Consider the following 17251-nt stretch of genomic DNA (forward strand, 5'->3'; position numbering starts at 1 on the left):
TTTTATTATTATTATTTTTTCTGGAGTCTGGATCTTGACTAAACCTTGACCAAGAAATTCAGACACTGACAAAAAATAAATTGACCACCCCTGGCCAAAAGAATAACTGGCTTCAAAAAATTAGTTCTTGGAGGATAGTCCACAAATGGCTATTAGCCAACATGGTCAGGGACACAAACCCATGCTCCTGCTGTTCCTACACCAGGACTGGATAACGAGATGGATTGCTCAATAAATTGCCCTGTTCTGTTCATTCCCTATGAAGCATATAGCACCAGCCAATGTCAGAAGATAGGATTACTGGGCTAGATGGATCATTATTATGACCCAATATGGCCACTTATGTTCTTATTATGCCCTTAAACTTTAGAAAGTCAGGAAAAACAGTTAAATTGGCAATTCTCTTGCAGTTTGTTGGCAATAACTATCAGCTCTCCCTGCTAGCATGCTTGAATTAAAAGGGCTAAGGACTCCATACAAGATAGATGCAAAAAGATGTGCAAACAGAGAGTATGGATGCCATGGCTGCTCATAAGGCAATGGAGGAGAATCTGAAGGCCCCCTTAGACAACTCTTGAGCTTCCAGTCTACCAAAAAAATTAAAAAAGAAGGTTATCCCTCCATCCAATGAAGTTAATATCTTACTATGCTGGTAGCAGACCTGGACGAGATGAAGGAATGAAAAATTTTGGACCCAATGAAAATTTGACCAACACATTTAGTTGCATATGGAATAGCTTTTAAATGTTGTCATATTCATAAGGGTTGTTGGTCTCAAGGAGGTTCAGGTGTTTTAAGAACATTAAACAGCTACATGTGGTCTGGCCATCTTACCAGACCATCTTACCATCTTAATAGAACAGTTTGTGGATAGATTAAATTAAAAATACATAAATACTACTAATGCATTCTGACTGGAAAAAACAAACAGCAATGCCTCATGTGAAATGTGCAGAACACAGGAAGGTAATAAAGCACATGGCTTTGATGCTTACTCCCCCGCATCTCCCACACTGGGGTTTTTAAACACAAGTTTGTGCAAACACCAGGTGTACATTCAGCTGTGATAACTGTTAAATATTTTTAAAGCTCTTGAAATCTAGTAAAGAACAGAGTTTCTTGTTAAAAAATTAAAAAGATGCTTCATTCAGCATAGCTGTGGTGGCAGAAAGTTCACACCTATGTTAAAAACAGTCCTCTTACTGGTGGGAAGTTATTCTAGAACAAGGCTAGAACAAATACAGTCTGACAGCCATTATGCTCTGTTCAGTGCTGGCCACACGGGAAGCAGAAATGGCAAAGAGCAGCAATGTTAAAACATGGTTGTTAGCAGGATTCTATCAACCTGTATGAATAAGAAATTTTGTCTGAAAACCATTATGCTGTATAACAGCCAGACACTTTATATAATAGATTTACAACAGGGGTGGGCAAACTTTTTGGCCCAAGGGCCACATCTGGGTATGGAAATTGTATGGCAGGGCATGAATGTTCACGAAATTGGGGCTGGGGTGCAGGAAGGGATGAGGGTTCTGGCTGGAGGTGCGGGCTCTGGGGTGGGGCTGGAAATGAGGGATTTGGGGTGTAGGAGGATGCTCCAGGCTGGGAGGATGCTCCAGGCTTTGGCTGGCGGGGATCAGGGTTGTGGCTGCCAACTGATGTGCTGAGACTACGTCTGAGCCCATTTTCCCTGGCAGCTTGGGACTTCAGAACCTTGCCTTGTCTGAGCCAGACACGCTAGCCTGCTGCAACACAGACCCAGGTCTGAACTACGTCCCGCAAACTGCAGGCTTAACTGAAAACAGCTTAAGAAGTGCTCCTGTCTCCAACACTCAGATGCCCAGCTCCCAATGGGGTCCAAACGCCAAATAAATCAGTTTTACCCTGTATAAAACTTGAACAGTGTAAACTCATAAATTGTTTGCCCTCTATGACACTGATAGAGAGTATGCACAGCTGTCCGTCCCCTCCAGGTATTAATTAACCCAGAGTATGTATTAATACGGAAAAAAGTGATATTAAATACAAAAAGTAGGATTTAAGTGGTTCCAAGTGATAACAGACAGAAGTAAATTACAAAACAAAATAAAAACACCCAAGTCTAAATCTAATACAGCAAGAAAGTGATTACAGAAGAAATCTCACGCTCAAAGATGTTCCAATAAGTTTCTTTTACAGACTAGGCTCCTTCTAGTCTGGGTCCAGCAATCACTCACACCCCTGTGGTTACTGTCCTTTATTTCAGTTTCTTTCATGTATCCTTTGGATGTGGAGAGGCTCTCTTGAACCAACTGAAGACCAAATGGAAGGGTCTCCAATAGACTCTCTCTTGTGGGTAGAGACCCCCTTCTCTCTCCTATGCAGAATCCAGTTGCAAGCTGGAGTTTTGGAGTCACATGTTCATGCATGACTCAAACTTTAGAGGTGGCAGCCATTGTTCACGTGCTACCTTGAATGTCCCAAGTAGACTTCTTATGTGGATTGGAGTCTTCCAAGGTTCCATAGTCCATTAAGTGTTTCTTGATTAGGCACCTAACTTGCAAATTCCTTTCTTAAGAAGCTGACCAAATGCCTTACTAAGGCTACTTAAAATAAAACAAGTACCCAGCCAATATTCATAACTTTGAATACAAAAATGATACAGGGTGCAGGCTCCGGGCAGCGCTTACTTCAAGCGGCTCCCGGAAGCAGCAGCATATCCCGCCTCCGGCTCCTATGTGGAGGTGCGGCCATGTGGCTCTGTGCACTGCCCTGTCCACAGGCACTGCCCTTGCAGCTCTCATTGGCCGCAGTTCCCAGCCAATGGTGTGGTGCCTGCGGACGGGGCAGCGCATGGAGCCCCCTGGCTGCCCCTAAACGTAGGAGTTGGAGGGAGGACATGCCACTGCTTCTGGGAACTGTGGCACGCATGTGCGGAGCAGCCCCTGACCCTGCTCCTCGACTGGAGCATGGGAGCAAGGAAAGCCCCAGACCCCGCTCCCAGGTGGGAGCTCAAGGGCCAGAATAAATCAGCTGGCAGGCCAGATGCGGCCTGCGGGCCATAGTTTGCCCACCTCTGATTTATAATAAACTTCCTGTCCTGAAATGGCCTATTGTGATATCTTATGGGGCTAAAAGCTTTTAGACTAAAAAGGTTCCCTTTTAAGTGATGTAAGCTTAGACAGAAAATAGTCTGAAAGAACAATGCCAAGTTAAAAATTGTTTATTAAACACTCCTAGATAAATATTTTTAATATGTTTACCATTAATGCTGATTTCTTTGACTTTTGCATCTTGGAAAATTAAGATTGATTAGTGAGTTTCATTTTTGTTTGTACTCAGTTTCACATTTCTAGTTCTCCTGCACTAACACAATGCTGCAGTGTTCAAATCCTAATGAACTATTTTCAAGAGATTTTAAAAACATGGGAATGTTTTCCTACAATCTCAGGGTTGGAAGGGACCTCAGGAGGTCATCTAGTCCAACCCCCTGCTCAAAACAGGACCAATCCCCAACTAAATCATCCCAGCCTGGCCTTAAAAACCTCTAAAGAAGGAGATTCTACCACCTCCCTAGGTAACCCATTCACCACCCTCCTTGTGAAAAAGTTATGGATTTCACAGATTTCACCATTTCACTAATTTCAGGTTTTAGAATACCTTGTTTTAAACTAAAAAGCATTCTAGCCTGCATTCTCCAAAAGCCACTAACCTCTCCAAGCAGACAACCACCAAAGAGCACCAAGAGCAGAATTTGAAATATTTTACTCCAGGCTAATAGTTATAGTCCATTTCAAAAGAAACATGGCTTTTCTGAAGGACAGATTAAGAATAAAGTAGATGTATTTTTCCTTGGGCATTACGTGATTTCATTGGAAAAAAACCAAAAAGGAAAAAAAGATTACAATAGGCAGAATAAACAGCAGCTTAAAGAATTAAGGAGCAATAGACCACCTGCAGGGAAGGAGAAAGAAAACTGGAAGACGACATGTCTTTGCAACAGGCAGGGTCTCACAGAGTAATGGCAGTGACTATAATTACAGGGTTGCATTTCCATTTAAGTAGGATTCTCTCACACCTTGAACAAACAAATTTGAAGTTTCTAGGACAAGCCACCGTTGAGATATGACATGACACAGAGGTAGTTGAATAATTTTCGAAGACAACTTAAAAAAATAAAATAAAACTCAATACATCAGAAACTGTTTGTCCAATTCATTTCAAGTTACCATAAAAACCCACAGGAAACACTTCAATTCAAAGGACCTCCTTGAGGGATTTAGCGTGGAATAAAAATAGGGCTTACAGTGAAAGTCTACATTTATGTTTTTGAGAAAAAAGTAGCCAAAGTAGATCTCAAGAGATAAATTCATATTCTAAAAGTATGCAAATCCCTGCTTTAATTGAAAAATACTCATCTTTAGCTACAGAGCCACAATTCGCACCTCCACAATAAAATTCTCTATACACAGAACATGCATTTCACTTAGAAGTCAGCAGATGGAAAAAGAGGTTTTGAATATATAAAACTGAGTGCCTAAGTCTGTTTCTTCACAAAAAGTTTCTTCACAACAGGTATGAAATAATTTTATTTTGATTTATTAAACATTTTAATGCCATAGCAGAAAGTTTTATGAACAGATTTAAATGAAATACAAAAAAAAGTCCTGAACCCCAATACCATTTAAAATGTTAAGATCTCTATGCAGAAGAGAGACCAGCCTGCTGCAAAGACTGCCTGTTCCAATTCATCAACAAAAAAACAACAACAATGAAACGGAATTGTAGAGTTGCTTTGTACACTCCGGAGAGTGAGCTTCCTATGATCCCCTATCTTTGGTCTGTCTCTTCTTCTGACAGCCTCTCATACACTGATGCACTAAGCCTCAAATACAGGGTGGCACCGAGTCTCACAAAGGGTATGTCTACACTGCAATAAAACACCCATGGTTGGCCTGTTTCAGCTGACTCGGGTTTGTGGGGCTCAGGGTGCGTGGCTATAAAACTGCAGTGTAAATGTTTGGACTCGGGCTGGAGCCCAGGCTCTGGGACTGGCCCAAGCCTGAACATCTACACTGCAGTTTTATAGCCCTGCAGCCCAAGCCTGAGTCAGCTGACACAGATCAGCCACCAGTGTTTTAGTACAGTGTAGACATACTCAGAGGATGGCACTGAGCCTCGCAGAGTGCACTCCTAACTCAGGACTTTTGAGGGGGAAGGGAAGAGGACAAATGAGAGGAGAGGAAAAATCGATGCGAGTTGTATTCACTGAATATATGCAGCAAAATCTCCTTCTGCCATTGTTACCCAGCCTCTTTTCCAATCACTGACGCAAGAGGAATAATTTCATCCATAGTACATGGGGGGAAAGAAGGGCTTCCCTCATCCCTACAATTTAGCTTGCAACAGTTGAGCCACTAATGGAGACTGCCCACCACTGTGGTAACTAGTTTGGCTAGAGCCTGATTCCATCTGTGGCAAGAGGGCAAGTTTGAGCTGTTGTACAAGAAAAAACTAGCAAACAACAACTGCTATGCAGGCATTGCAGTGTATCCTCTTGGGAAAGGAGGACTTGGTGCAGCATCTCTGGAAGCCTCTGTGACTGGCAGCCATAGAAGGAAAATTTGCAATGTTTATTATTTAGAGGATCAAGATTTGAGATTTTTTCCCCCTAACAGTTATTTCAGTTATGAAAGCTTGTAATAAACCAGCAAACATACAAATCCATGTAACCTTATATAATTTGTGCCAATAAGACTGTTAGTATAAAAGACAAGAAAACTAGGGAGGAAAGTATTTTAGTTCAACTTTAATGTTAAAGTTCATAATGAGTTTTCATGTAATTAATTTGTTACAGGAAGGGAAGGATGAATTATCTTGTATTTAGTAAACAGGACTGGGAATTAGGACACCTGGGTTCTACTCCAGGCCATGCCACTGACCCTGAACAAGTTATTTCAGGCTTTTACACATTAGAGATTTTGGCACCAATGTAGCCACTCTGGTTCAATTCCCCAGCATAGATATGTAGACGTGCTTCCATTGTGCCCTACTGAATAACTCACAGGGGGTGAATGCCCTGCTTTCCACTAGTGTAGCACAACTGCAGTGGGGATTCTGTACCAGCATAGCTACACCAGGACCAAAATCTCTCTTGTCGAAAAGTCTTTAACCTCTCTGTGCTTCATTCTCCCTCTCCCGACACCTGTGAAATGGGGTAATACCTGCTTCATAAGGATTTGTAAAGCTAAACTGACATGTGAAGCACTTTCAGATTCTGGGATGGAAGGTGCTATAGAAGTCAAGATTACAAAAGTCATTTCATTCATCAACCTGAGGTCCAACAATGCTTCTGAAAATGCTAGTAGTAGTGGACAAAAGCTGGATTCAAAACAATTTATACCATTTTATTTAGTGTTTAAATAGCCATCAAAAATAGTCTGAATTCAAACAAAGCAGCAAATGCTATGCAATTAAGTATCAAAGAATCCCAAAGTGATCTCAAAGCTTCCGGGGCTGCACCATTTAATTGGCTTTGCAGAAAACCAAAACTATTAAGTGTTAAGTTCAGCATGATACACACTGACTGTTTCCTGAGGTTACCACCGAGGGCCGAAGAACAGTGTTTTGCAAACACACAATATCCTTTACACATTTCCCAGGTCCCTTAGGACTGCCTGACAAATGCTTCATGTAATCGGAACTCTGACCCATATCAACATATATATTTTTAGAGGAACGTATTCCTAAAGCTTAGTTCCTTAATGTTGCCCTTGATTACTGATAGGGCATGGAAGCCTGGCATCAAAAGCAGTCATCTAAAACCATTCAAACATCCCGTTCTCATCAATTACCAGGGTCAGTATGCCCTTGATCCAGGTTTGTTTTTAGAAAGATGTGGTTTTTCCTGTATTTTAGCAGTACTTTGTGCATTTTGTCTCAAAGTTTTACGTCCAGATGAAGTTCCAAAACATAACGGTTTAATCCAAAAAACACAAGAAAATTAATGATACACCTGTTTTAATTGCTGTCCCATAAATTATGGATCTTTATTGCTCCACTGATTTAATACAGGTTTCAGAGTAACAGCCGTGTTAGTCTGTATTCGCAAAAAGAAAAGGAGTACTTGTGGCACCTTAGAGACTAACCAATTTATCTGAGCATAAGCTTTCGTGAGCTACAGCTCACTTCATCAGATGCATACTGTGGAAAGTGTAGAAGATCTTTTTATACACACAAAGCATGAAAAAATGGGTGTTACCACCACAAAAGGTTTTCTCTCCCCTCAGCCCACTCTCCTGCTGGTAACACCTTATCTAAAGTGATCACTCTCCTTACAATGTGTATGATAATCAAGTTGGGCCATTTCCAGCACAAATCCAGGGTTTAACAAGAACGTCGGGGTGGGGGGGAGTGGTAGGAAAAAACAAGGGGAAATCGGTTACCTTGCATAATGACTTAGCCACTCCCAGTCTCTATTCAAGCCTAAGTTAATTGTATCCAATTTGCAAATGAATTCCAATTCAACAGTTTCTCGCTGGAGTCTGGTTTTGAAGTTTTTTTGTTGTAATATCGCAACTTTCATGTCTGTAATCGCGTGACCAGAGAGATTGAAGTGTTCTCCGACTGGTTTATGAATGTTATAATTCTTGACATCTGATTTATGTCCATTTATTCTTTTACATAGAGACTGTCCAGTTTGACCAATGTACATGGCAGAGGGGCATTGCTGGCACATGATGGCATATATCACATTGGTGGATGTGCAGGTGAACGAACCTCTGATAGTATGGCTGATGTTATTAGGCCCTGTGATGGTGTCCCCTGAATAGATACGTGGGCACAGTTGGCAACGGGCTTTGTTGCAAGGATAGGTTCCTGGGTTAGTGGTTCTGTTGTGTGGTATGTGGTTGCTGGTAAGTATTTGCTTCAGGTTGGGGGGCTGTCTGTAGGCAAGGACTAGCCTGTCTCCCAAGATTTGTGAGAGTGTTGGGTCATCCTTCAGGATAGGTTGTAGATCCTTAATAATGCGTTGGAGGGGTTTTAGTTGGGGGCTGAAGGTGACTGCTAGTGGAGTTCTGGTATTTTCTTTGTTAGGCCTGTCCTGTAGTAGGTGACTTCTGGGAACTCTTCTGGCTCTATCAATCTGTTTCTTCACTTCCGCAGGTGGGTATTGTAGTTGTAAGAATGCTTGACAGAGATCTTGTAGGTGTTTGTCTCTGTCTGAGGGGTTGGAGCAAATGCGGTTGTATCACAGAGCTTGGCTGTAGACCATGCATCGTGTGGTGTGGTCTGGGTGAAAGCTGGAGGCATGTAGGTAGAAATAGCGGTCAGTAGGTTTCTGGTATAGGGTGGTGTTTATGTGACCATCGTTTATTAGCACTGTAGTGCCCAGGAAGCGGATCTCTTGTGTGGACTGGACCGGGCTGAGGTTGATGTTAAGATGGAAATTGTTGAAATCATGGTGGAATTCCTCAAGGGCTCCTTTTCCATGGGTCCAGATGATGAAGATGTCATCAATATAGCGCAAGTAGAATAGGGGCGTTAGGGGACGAGAGCTGAGGAAGCATTGTTCTAAATCAGCCATAAAAATGTTGGCATACTGTGGGGCCATGCGGGTACCCATAGCAGTGCCGCTGATTTGAAGGTATACATTGTCCCCAAATGTAAAATAGTTACGGGTAAGGACAAAGTCACAAAGTTCAGCCACCAGGTTAGCCATGACATTATCGGGGATAGTGTTCTTGACGGCTTGTAGTCCATCTTTGCGTGGAATGTTGGTGTAGAGGGCTTCTACATCCATAGTGGCCAGGATGGTGTTATCAGGAAGATCACCGATGGATTGTAGTTTCCTCAGGAAGTCAGTGGTGTCTCGAAGGTAGCTGGGAGTGCTGGTAGCGTAGGGCCTGAGGAGGGAGTCTACATAGCCAGACAATCCTGCTGTCAGGGTGCCAATGCCTGAGATGATGGGGCATTTACAACACACACTTTGCTTCTCTACAAAAGAAAAAGGACACTAAACTTTCTAAACTACTACATGCCACAAGGGGCCACAGCAACGGTTCCCTCAACCCACCCAGCAATATTGTTAACCTATCCAACTACACTTAGCCCAGCAGAAGCAGCTGTCCTATCTCAGGGCCTCTCCTTCTGCCCCTCCACCCCCACGAACATGATACAGTTCTGTGGTGACCTAGAATCCTATTTTTGACGTCTCCGACTCAAGGAATATTTCCAACACAACTCTGAACAACATACTAATCCACAGAGACCACCCTACCAACACTACAAAAAGAAGGATTCTAGGTGGACTCCTCCTGAAGGTCAAAACAGCAGACTGGACTTCTACATAGAGTGCTTCCATCGACGTGCACGGGCTGAAATTGTGGAAAAGCAGCATCACTTGCCCCACAACCTCAGCCGTGCGGAACACAATGCCATCCACAGCCTCAGAAACAACTCTGACATCATAATCAAAAAGGCTGACAAAGGAGGTGCTGTCGTCATCATGAATAGGTCGGAATATGAACAAGATGCTGCTCGGCAGCTCTCCAACACCACTTTCTACAAGCCATTACCTTCTGATCCCACTGAGAGTTACCAAAAGAAACTACAGCATTTGCTCAGGAAACTCCCTGAAAAAGCACAAGATCAAATCCGCACAGACACACCTCTGGAACCCCGACCTGGGATATTCTGTCTACTACCCAAGATCCATAAACCTGGAAATCCTGGACGCCCCATCATCTCAGGCATTGGCACCCTGACAGCAGGATTGTCTGGCTATGTAGACTCCCTCCTCAGGCCCTACGCTACCAGCACTCCCAGCTACCTTCGAGACACCACTGACTTCCTGAGGAAACTACAATCCATCGGTGATCTTCCTGATAACACCATCCTGGCCACTATGGATGTAGAAGCCCTCTACACCAACTTAGAACGACGCTTCCTCAGCTCTCGTCCCCTAACGTCCCCTACTCTACTTGTGCTATATTGATGACATCTTCATCACCTGGACCCATGGAAAAGAAGCCCTATAACTTCAAAACCAGACTCCAGCGAGAGACTGTTGAATTGGAATTCATTTGCAAATTGGATACAATTAACTTAGGCTTGAATAGAGACTGGGAGTGGCTAAGTCATTATGCAAGGTAACCGATTTCCCCTTGTTTTTTCCTACCCCTCCCCCCCACCCCGACGTTCTTGTTAAACCCTGGATTTGTGCTGGAAATGGCCCAACTTGATTATCATACACATTGTAAGGAGAGTGATCACTTTAGATAAGCTGTTACCAGCAGGAGAGTGGGGTGAGGGAAGAGAAAACCTTTTGTAGTGGTAAACACCCATTTTTTCATGCTTTGTGTGTATAAAAAGATCTTCTACACTTTCCACAGTATGCATCTGATGAAGTGAGCTGTAGCTCACGAAAGCTTATGCTCAAATAAATTGGTTAGTCTCTAAGGTGCCACAAGTACTCCTTTTCTTTTTGACTTAATACAGAAGATAGCTGTAATCTTTAAAAGAGGAACTATCCCTATAAATATACATGTTTATAGAGGATCACAAATGTAAAGTTAAGTGCATAATGAGTACCCAAATGGCCAAGTTACAAGAAATATGGGAATACCAAAGTTGAGATTTTTCTAGATTCTTTTAGGTTTCTTAGAATCCACAGCTGGAACAGGTAAAAACACTTTCAAGTAAAATTTACTTTGGTTCAAACTCAGGAATTATCTAGCTGACCTAGGAGAACTAAGGAAGTCCAATTAAAGAGTGAGATTAAGAGTCTGAATGGCTGCAAGCCATATCTACAGGGGCTAAAAGTATTATAACCATGGTAACAGAAATAGAAGAAGAAGATCTTTCCTAGTTTCCTTTGTATATCTGATCATTTCTTGTAGTCTGTGTCATTGTTACTTTCCCCTGTAGAAACAGCCATGCCGTGTTAGTGGAGGTTTTTCATAGAAAAAACTTTAATAACGAGGAAATGTGATTGTAGAGCCACAACATTTGTCATAAGAACTCACTGGCATGTGTGCAGACACTTGAAATTTAGTCATATTTTATTGAAGTCTAAGCAGGTGTCCCTTAAATATTAGAGGATTATTTGGTGGCTAGTAGGAAATGAGAGTTAGTATTCTTGGATTTCTTACCCATCATCAAGTGTCCATACCACAACTGAAAGTTGGAGAAAGTTGTGCTGCCATTCTGTAGAGAGTACTTTAATCTCTATTGTTGCCCAACCAGCACCTTCTACCAACACAAAGTTCACTTTAGAGAACTATTTTAAAAGAATGAGAGTTGTACCAATCTTATTTCCTTACCACATCTAGACCAGCGGTTCTCAACCTGCAGCCTAATCAGCACAGGACTGTGGTCCATGTCACATCCACAGGGCAATACAAGTACTTTTGAATGGAGCCCACAATGGTAATTAGGTTGAGAACCACTGATCTAGACTATTTAAAAAAAAGAGAGACACCAAGAAGAGTGTTGGAGCAAGTTGGGATAGTAAAGAGTCTGCAATTTTACCGCTGAAGTTGACAGAAACTACAGTACAACCTTGCCTGACAGAAGAATGTGTCCATCCTTGAATGCTTTAGAGATAACAAAAGGTAACAAAAAAAATCTCAGAGCAAGTTTCTCTCAAACTAAAATCGAGTGAAATTTAACAGTTACCTTATGATACAGAAACAGCACATTTCTTTTCAGTAATCTGCAGAATTTGGCACTCTTATAACCAAGAAGAAGGGATCCTAACTTTTCTTACTCTACCATGGAACAGATAAAAGTTGCTGTGACCTTCTGTATAACAGTTACTAATAAAAGAAGCTAGTTGTATTCTTAAAATGCAGGGAACTTAAGAGGACAACCTGTTCCATTATTAATGAATTTCAGCTTTGGAACACTTAATTTGTTATCAGCCCCAAACACGACACTGAGGAGATTAATGCACGTATGCAAGAAAGAAAGAAGAAATTATTCTACTTTTATTAAGTATCTTCATTGTTTAATGGATAAAAAACCCTTGTGGAAACCATTAAAACACCCCAATACAGTTTTGCTCAATAGGTTAAATCTGTGTATGAAAAGCTAATGGCAACTAACTGTTTAAACACGGGTTATAACAATTCTCATCTTCCAACAACTTGAACTATTTGCTAGATTCTTCCTGAATCCCCCCACCCCCCCACACACAACCTTAAAAAAGGGATGAGCTGAGAGATTTGTGCTAGAAATCTTTAAGCCAGGGATCAGCAACCTTTTGCACGCGGCCTGTCAGGGAAATCTGCTGGCAGACCAGGGCGGTTTGTTTACCTGCAGCGTGCGCAGGTTCGGCTGATCGCAGCTCCCACTGGCCGCGGTTTGCCATTCCAGGCCAATGGGGGCTGCAGGAAGCGGCAAAGGCCGAGGGTTGCCGATCCCTGCTTTAAGCTATTAGTACAGTTTGCCTCAATGTTTTCTGGTAGAGTTACAAACCTTGAGCCCCAATCATGCAATTGACTGCACAGGCTGACTCCCATGCCCCCGGGGAAATGCAATTCAAGGAGCTACTCATTAGTCCACCCATATGGAGCTAACTGTAGGATTGGACCCTCAGCTATTAATCATAGTGCACTGTCCATTTACAGATACTTAAAAATGTTTGTTTTCACAAGCAGCAAAATATTTACAATGTTACAGAATGAAGTACTCTGCGCACAACTCTCTTACAACGTTGAGGGTGTTCCTTTAATTCTTGCCCTCTTAATTCTCTAAATGTTTGTAGTTTGTTCAAGTGGAGAATCCCCTTAACAGCTTTAGTACAAAAATGTTATATTGATTTTTTATTCTAAGATTTTTCAAAAAGTCAAGTTCAGTGGTTTAAGTAGTAATTTGTTTTTAAAAGAGAATCCCGCATCACCCGTTATCCTTCAAAAAAGTAACCAAAATTAAATAGATTTCAGAGGAAAAGGAAAGCAATGATCCACTGGCAATAACTTTCAAGAGCTCATACTGTCTACAAGATTGACTGGTAACAAAAATATATACAGAGAGAAATTCTCTTACTTCAACATAAGTTTGCAACTTCTTTAAGAACTTCTAACACGTGCCTCTTGGGTGTTTTGGGCGCACCAATCTGAGGAGGCTACAAAGTGACTCTCCTCTGGCAGTCATATGTGAAATGTGACAAGCAAGCAACTAAGTCAGTTCAGTTCAATTATTTATGAAATTGGAAAGGAATACATGGAAATATCCCCTCCCCAAATTCTCTCACTTTCCATTAACATTCAATAAAACCCCACATGGAGTGTGCATTTACCAACTTCCCTCTCCACAGATTTCTGTGAAGTCTATACCATTCTCTCTCTAGATGTATTATTACTTCCTATTTACTTCTGTTTGCAGCTTCAAGATTATTTTATCTTCTACATAGCAATAGCACTTAAAAACAGCAGAAGGACAGCCCCTGCCTCAAAAGCTTACAATAATTTAGAAAAAGATGCCACTGTTGGAATAACAGAAGAACGAGGCCAAGGGAAACAGCAAGATCACATTAACAGGCCACATATATATACACAGCTTTTAAAAATAAATTTTAAAGTCCCTTTGAGTCAGTTGTCTAGTCATTATTGGTTGGCACCTTATCTTAGGCATTACAGCATAAGTAGACCTCAAGGACTTGGAAGGTAACAGAACAAGTTTTACAGACTAGTTCAGGGAGTGCATTCCATGTGTAAAGAAGCAAGCACAAAGGTGTCTGTGGGAAAAAATAGAGGCTGGCATAATCGAGAGCAAACTGGTCTTCAGATCTGCGTCTCACATCCTGGCCTGACAGGCTATGTTGTGCATAATTTTAAAATTTAAAGACAAGACGACATTTGATGTGATGAAGGGGATGACATGATCAGAAAACAAAACAGGGTTATTTTAGCTGCAATGTATCTGAAGAGTAAGGGGGCACACAGTGGGAAATGGGGGTCAGGAAAACCAGAGGGGAAAAGGCTGCAGTAGCCTGGATGGAAGACACAGACCTCGATGACAGCTCTAGTAATATGAATTTAGAAGAAAGCCTGGATTTCAAAAATATTAGAGAAAGAAACTGGAAGAATTTGAAATGGCCTAAATGTGCAGTCTAGAGAGGCAGCAGAGTTGAAGAAGACACTAAGATTACGTGCCTGAAAGGATGGTGGTGCCATAGGATCACAAAATTCTTTACAAACAGGCTATGAAGAAAATATGTTAGCCCTGTCAAAGGACATGGTCACCACAATAATATTCAGCCAAAGTGAAAAGTGAGATAGCTAAATGAAAGTTAATACAGTAAGTCAGTGTTTCTCAACAACCGGCCCATGGACCGGTGCTGGTCTCTGAGATTTTTCTGACAGTTCAGGAAGGCAGCAAGCCGGTCCCTGGTATCAAAAAAGTTGAGAAACATTGCTGTAAGTCATCCCCAGGATTCCACGGAGTTTAAAGACACCCCAACCGTCAACTACTTCACTAGGGGTGATGGTCCTGGTCACCTCAAGCACACAATGGGTGGGAGTAGAAGAGATATTTCCCAACCAAGGATCTTAAATCACTTTGTAAACCATTAAGCTCAGCCCTGGCTGCAACAGAGAGACAATCCCATTCTGTGATTAGACAAGGTCTTCCATCCTAAAAGGCCCCATAGCACTTTCCAAATTACACTAACATTGCTTCTCCTGCCACCATGAATGCAGCATACATGGGAGTTGATTATTGGGATTTGCTTGCTGGTACAGCAATTTAGATGCAGTGTCCCGCAGAAGGGAAGTCAATACACCTGTCACTGGAGATTATGGGGGCAGCACAGGATCTTTGTGGGAAGAGGTATCTAAGCCACAGGAAGGAGATACTAACTGGAAGGAAATCTCCTCTGGAAACTTGGGTGACTGGGAGCAGGAGAACCCACCACTCACAGCACGGGGGGGGGGGGGGAAGACCACCCCAACCCTCCAACACCCAGGGCTACAGGGTCCCACAGGAGTGGAGAATCCCACCAAACAGCACAAGGGAAGACACCCCTAATTCCCAGGGCTATAAGACCAGGGAAAAGCAGGGAAAGCCCAGCACACAGCACAGGTGGGGAAAGACAACCCCCATATACAGGGCTATAGGGCCCCATGGGAGTGGCAGAGCCTGCAATAGACACAGCATGGGTGAGGGAAGGCACCCCTCATACCCAGTGCCATAGGGATCCACTGGAGTGGGGGAGCCCGCCATACACAGCACAGGTGAGGGAGAACGTGCCCCACAGCCAGGGCCCCACTGGAGTGGGGGAGCCCGCCATACACAGCACAGGTGAGGGAGAACGTGCCCCACAGCCAGGGCCCCACTGGAGTGGGGGAGCCCGCCATACACAGCACAGGTGAGGGAGAACGTGCCCCACAGCCAGGGCCCCACTGGAGTGGGGGAGCCCGCCATACACAACAAATGCGACCCCCGTGCTCCATTTGGGAAGGGGCTCGGGATGGGGGAGTGCTCGGAGTGGCCACGGAGTCCGGCATGAAGAGGGGTCGGTGAGACCACCGCCCCTACCAGCCCGGGGCAGGGCTCCCCCCGGCTCAGCCCCCTGCCCCGGGCTCAGAGACCCACTCACCAGAGAAGGGAGCAGAAGAAGAGGCAGGAAGCCAGGGCCAGGAGCCGGCGGGGCGGCTTCCTCATCGTCTCCCCCTTCTGCCTCCCGCGGCAAGGAGGCGGCGGCGCATCCTCCCGCCTGCTGCCGAGGGGGACGAGAGCGTCGGGGCTGGAGCGCCGGGGCCGGGGCTGGAGCGCCGGGGCCGGGGCCGGAGCCTCGCTGGGGGTTCAGACACTTCCACCCGCCTCGCGCCGCTGCCCCCGTCTCGGAGCGCTCTCCAGGTCAGCGCAGCGCGAGCGGACCCAGCGGAGCCGTTACCCTCCCCCCAAGTCCCCCCCTTCACGCGCTGAGCTGGAAGAAGACGCGTCACGTCACCTCCCCTCACATAAACCACGCCTCCACTCGTCGCCAGAACACAATTGGGCCTGCACATTCGCTGGCTTCCTCCCACCCCTCACAGTGATTGGCTCAGAGGGACCACTGACTGATACCATCCCCAGCCCGCAGTCAGAACTCCCACTGTGATTGGACTACAAAACGGAAGGGCCTCTTCAAAAGACCCTCGCACCCTGGGGGTTGTAGTCTTCTCTCGGCATCGGTCCCTCTCAGAGAGCGGCGAACCAGGGGCGCCCTCCCCAAAGCCAGGACCGATTTAAGCGTCTTTAGAAGAATTAATAATAGAAGTAACAACAAAAATATACAGATAAGCGAAATGAGTTACAACATAATGATAAACGTTTCCGGGCGACTGGTAGCAGCCTAACACGGCTAGCACTGAAACCTGTCAGTATTGACCTAGCGATATTCAGGCTTCCTGTGGGCGCCGCCCCGAGAGAGCTGAGCCCTGATTGGTGGGGGCTGAGGTCCCCGAAGGTGAAAGTTCCTGAGCCGGGGCAAACTAAAGGGGCGGCTCATGGAGAATGGGCGGGGAGGGAAAGTGAGAGGTTTTGTGGCCCAAGACTAGGTTGGGTGAGCAAGTCCGCGGGACACCGTAGCTCTCGGCTGGATCCCAGCATGCATCGCTACAGCCCTAAGGCTGGCAGCCATTGGCCAACGCTCTCTGAGGAGGCTGGGGGTTGTAGTTTTCCAGGGCCTTGATGCTGTTCTAGTCATAGGTCATAGACTATCAGGGCTGGAAGGGACCTCAGGAGGTCATCTAGTCCAACCCCCTGCTCAAAACAGGACAAATCCCCAATTTTTGCCCTAGATCCCTATATGGCCCCCTCAAGGATTGAACTCACAAACCTGAGTTTACCAGGCCAATGCTCAAACCACTGAGCTATCCCTCCCTTCCAAGGTCTGAGGGACGTTTTACCCAACCTAGCCCATGCTCTGTTTAACCCAATTTTACAAATGGGGAAACTGAGGCACAGAGTGGGGAAGCAAGGCACCCAACAGACCAGTGGCAGAGCTGGGACTAGAACTAAGGTTGCCAACTTTCTAATTGCACAAAACTGAACAACCTTGTCCCCACCCCTTCTCCGAGACCCTGCTCCTTGTTTGCTCCATCCCCCTCCCCCCTTGCTCACTCTTCCCCCATCCTCACTCACTTTCACCGGGCGGGGCAGGGGTGCGGGACGGGGGTGAGGGCTTCGGTTGTGGGGGGGGGCTCGGGGCTGGGGCCAGGGATGAGGTATTTGGGGTGCAGGAGGGGGCTCAGGGTTGGGGAAGGGGGTTGAGGCGTGGGGG

General features: G+C 44.6%; 1 protein-coding gene across 4 annotated transcripts in view; it reads right to left on the minus strand.

The window, feature by feature from the left end:
- The window catches only part of SUCO (SUN domain containing ossification factor), a 134207-nt gene that overhangs the window by 66565 nt on the left and 50391 nt on the right, over positions 1–17251 (minus strand). For 3 of the 4 annotated variants that reach the window (XM_084637822.1, XM_084637821.1, XM_084637820.1), the window contains exon 1: positions 15584–15891. The exons of the other annotated variant lie outside the window; for it this stretch is intronic. In XM_084637822.1, coding sequence (XP_084493948.1) covers positions 15584–15648 — 65 coding nt within the window. In that variant the 5' untranslated portion in view covers positions 15649–15891. Of the gene's footprint in view, positions 1–15583; positions 15892–17251 lie in introns of those variants that run through there. 4 annotated transcript variants of the gene reach the window in all.

Source organism: Lepidochelys olivacea (assembly GCF_965140295.1).
Source record: "Lepidochelys olivacea isolate rLepOli2 genome assembly, chromosome: 8".
In the NCBI taxonomy this organism is placed as follows: Eukaryota; Metazoa; Chordata; order Testudines; family Cheloniidae; genus Lepidochelys; species Lepidochelys olivacea.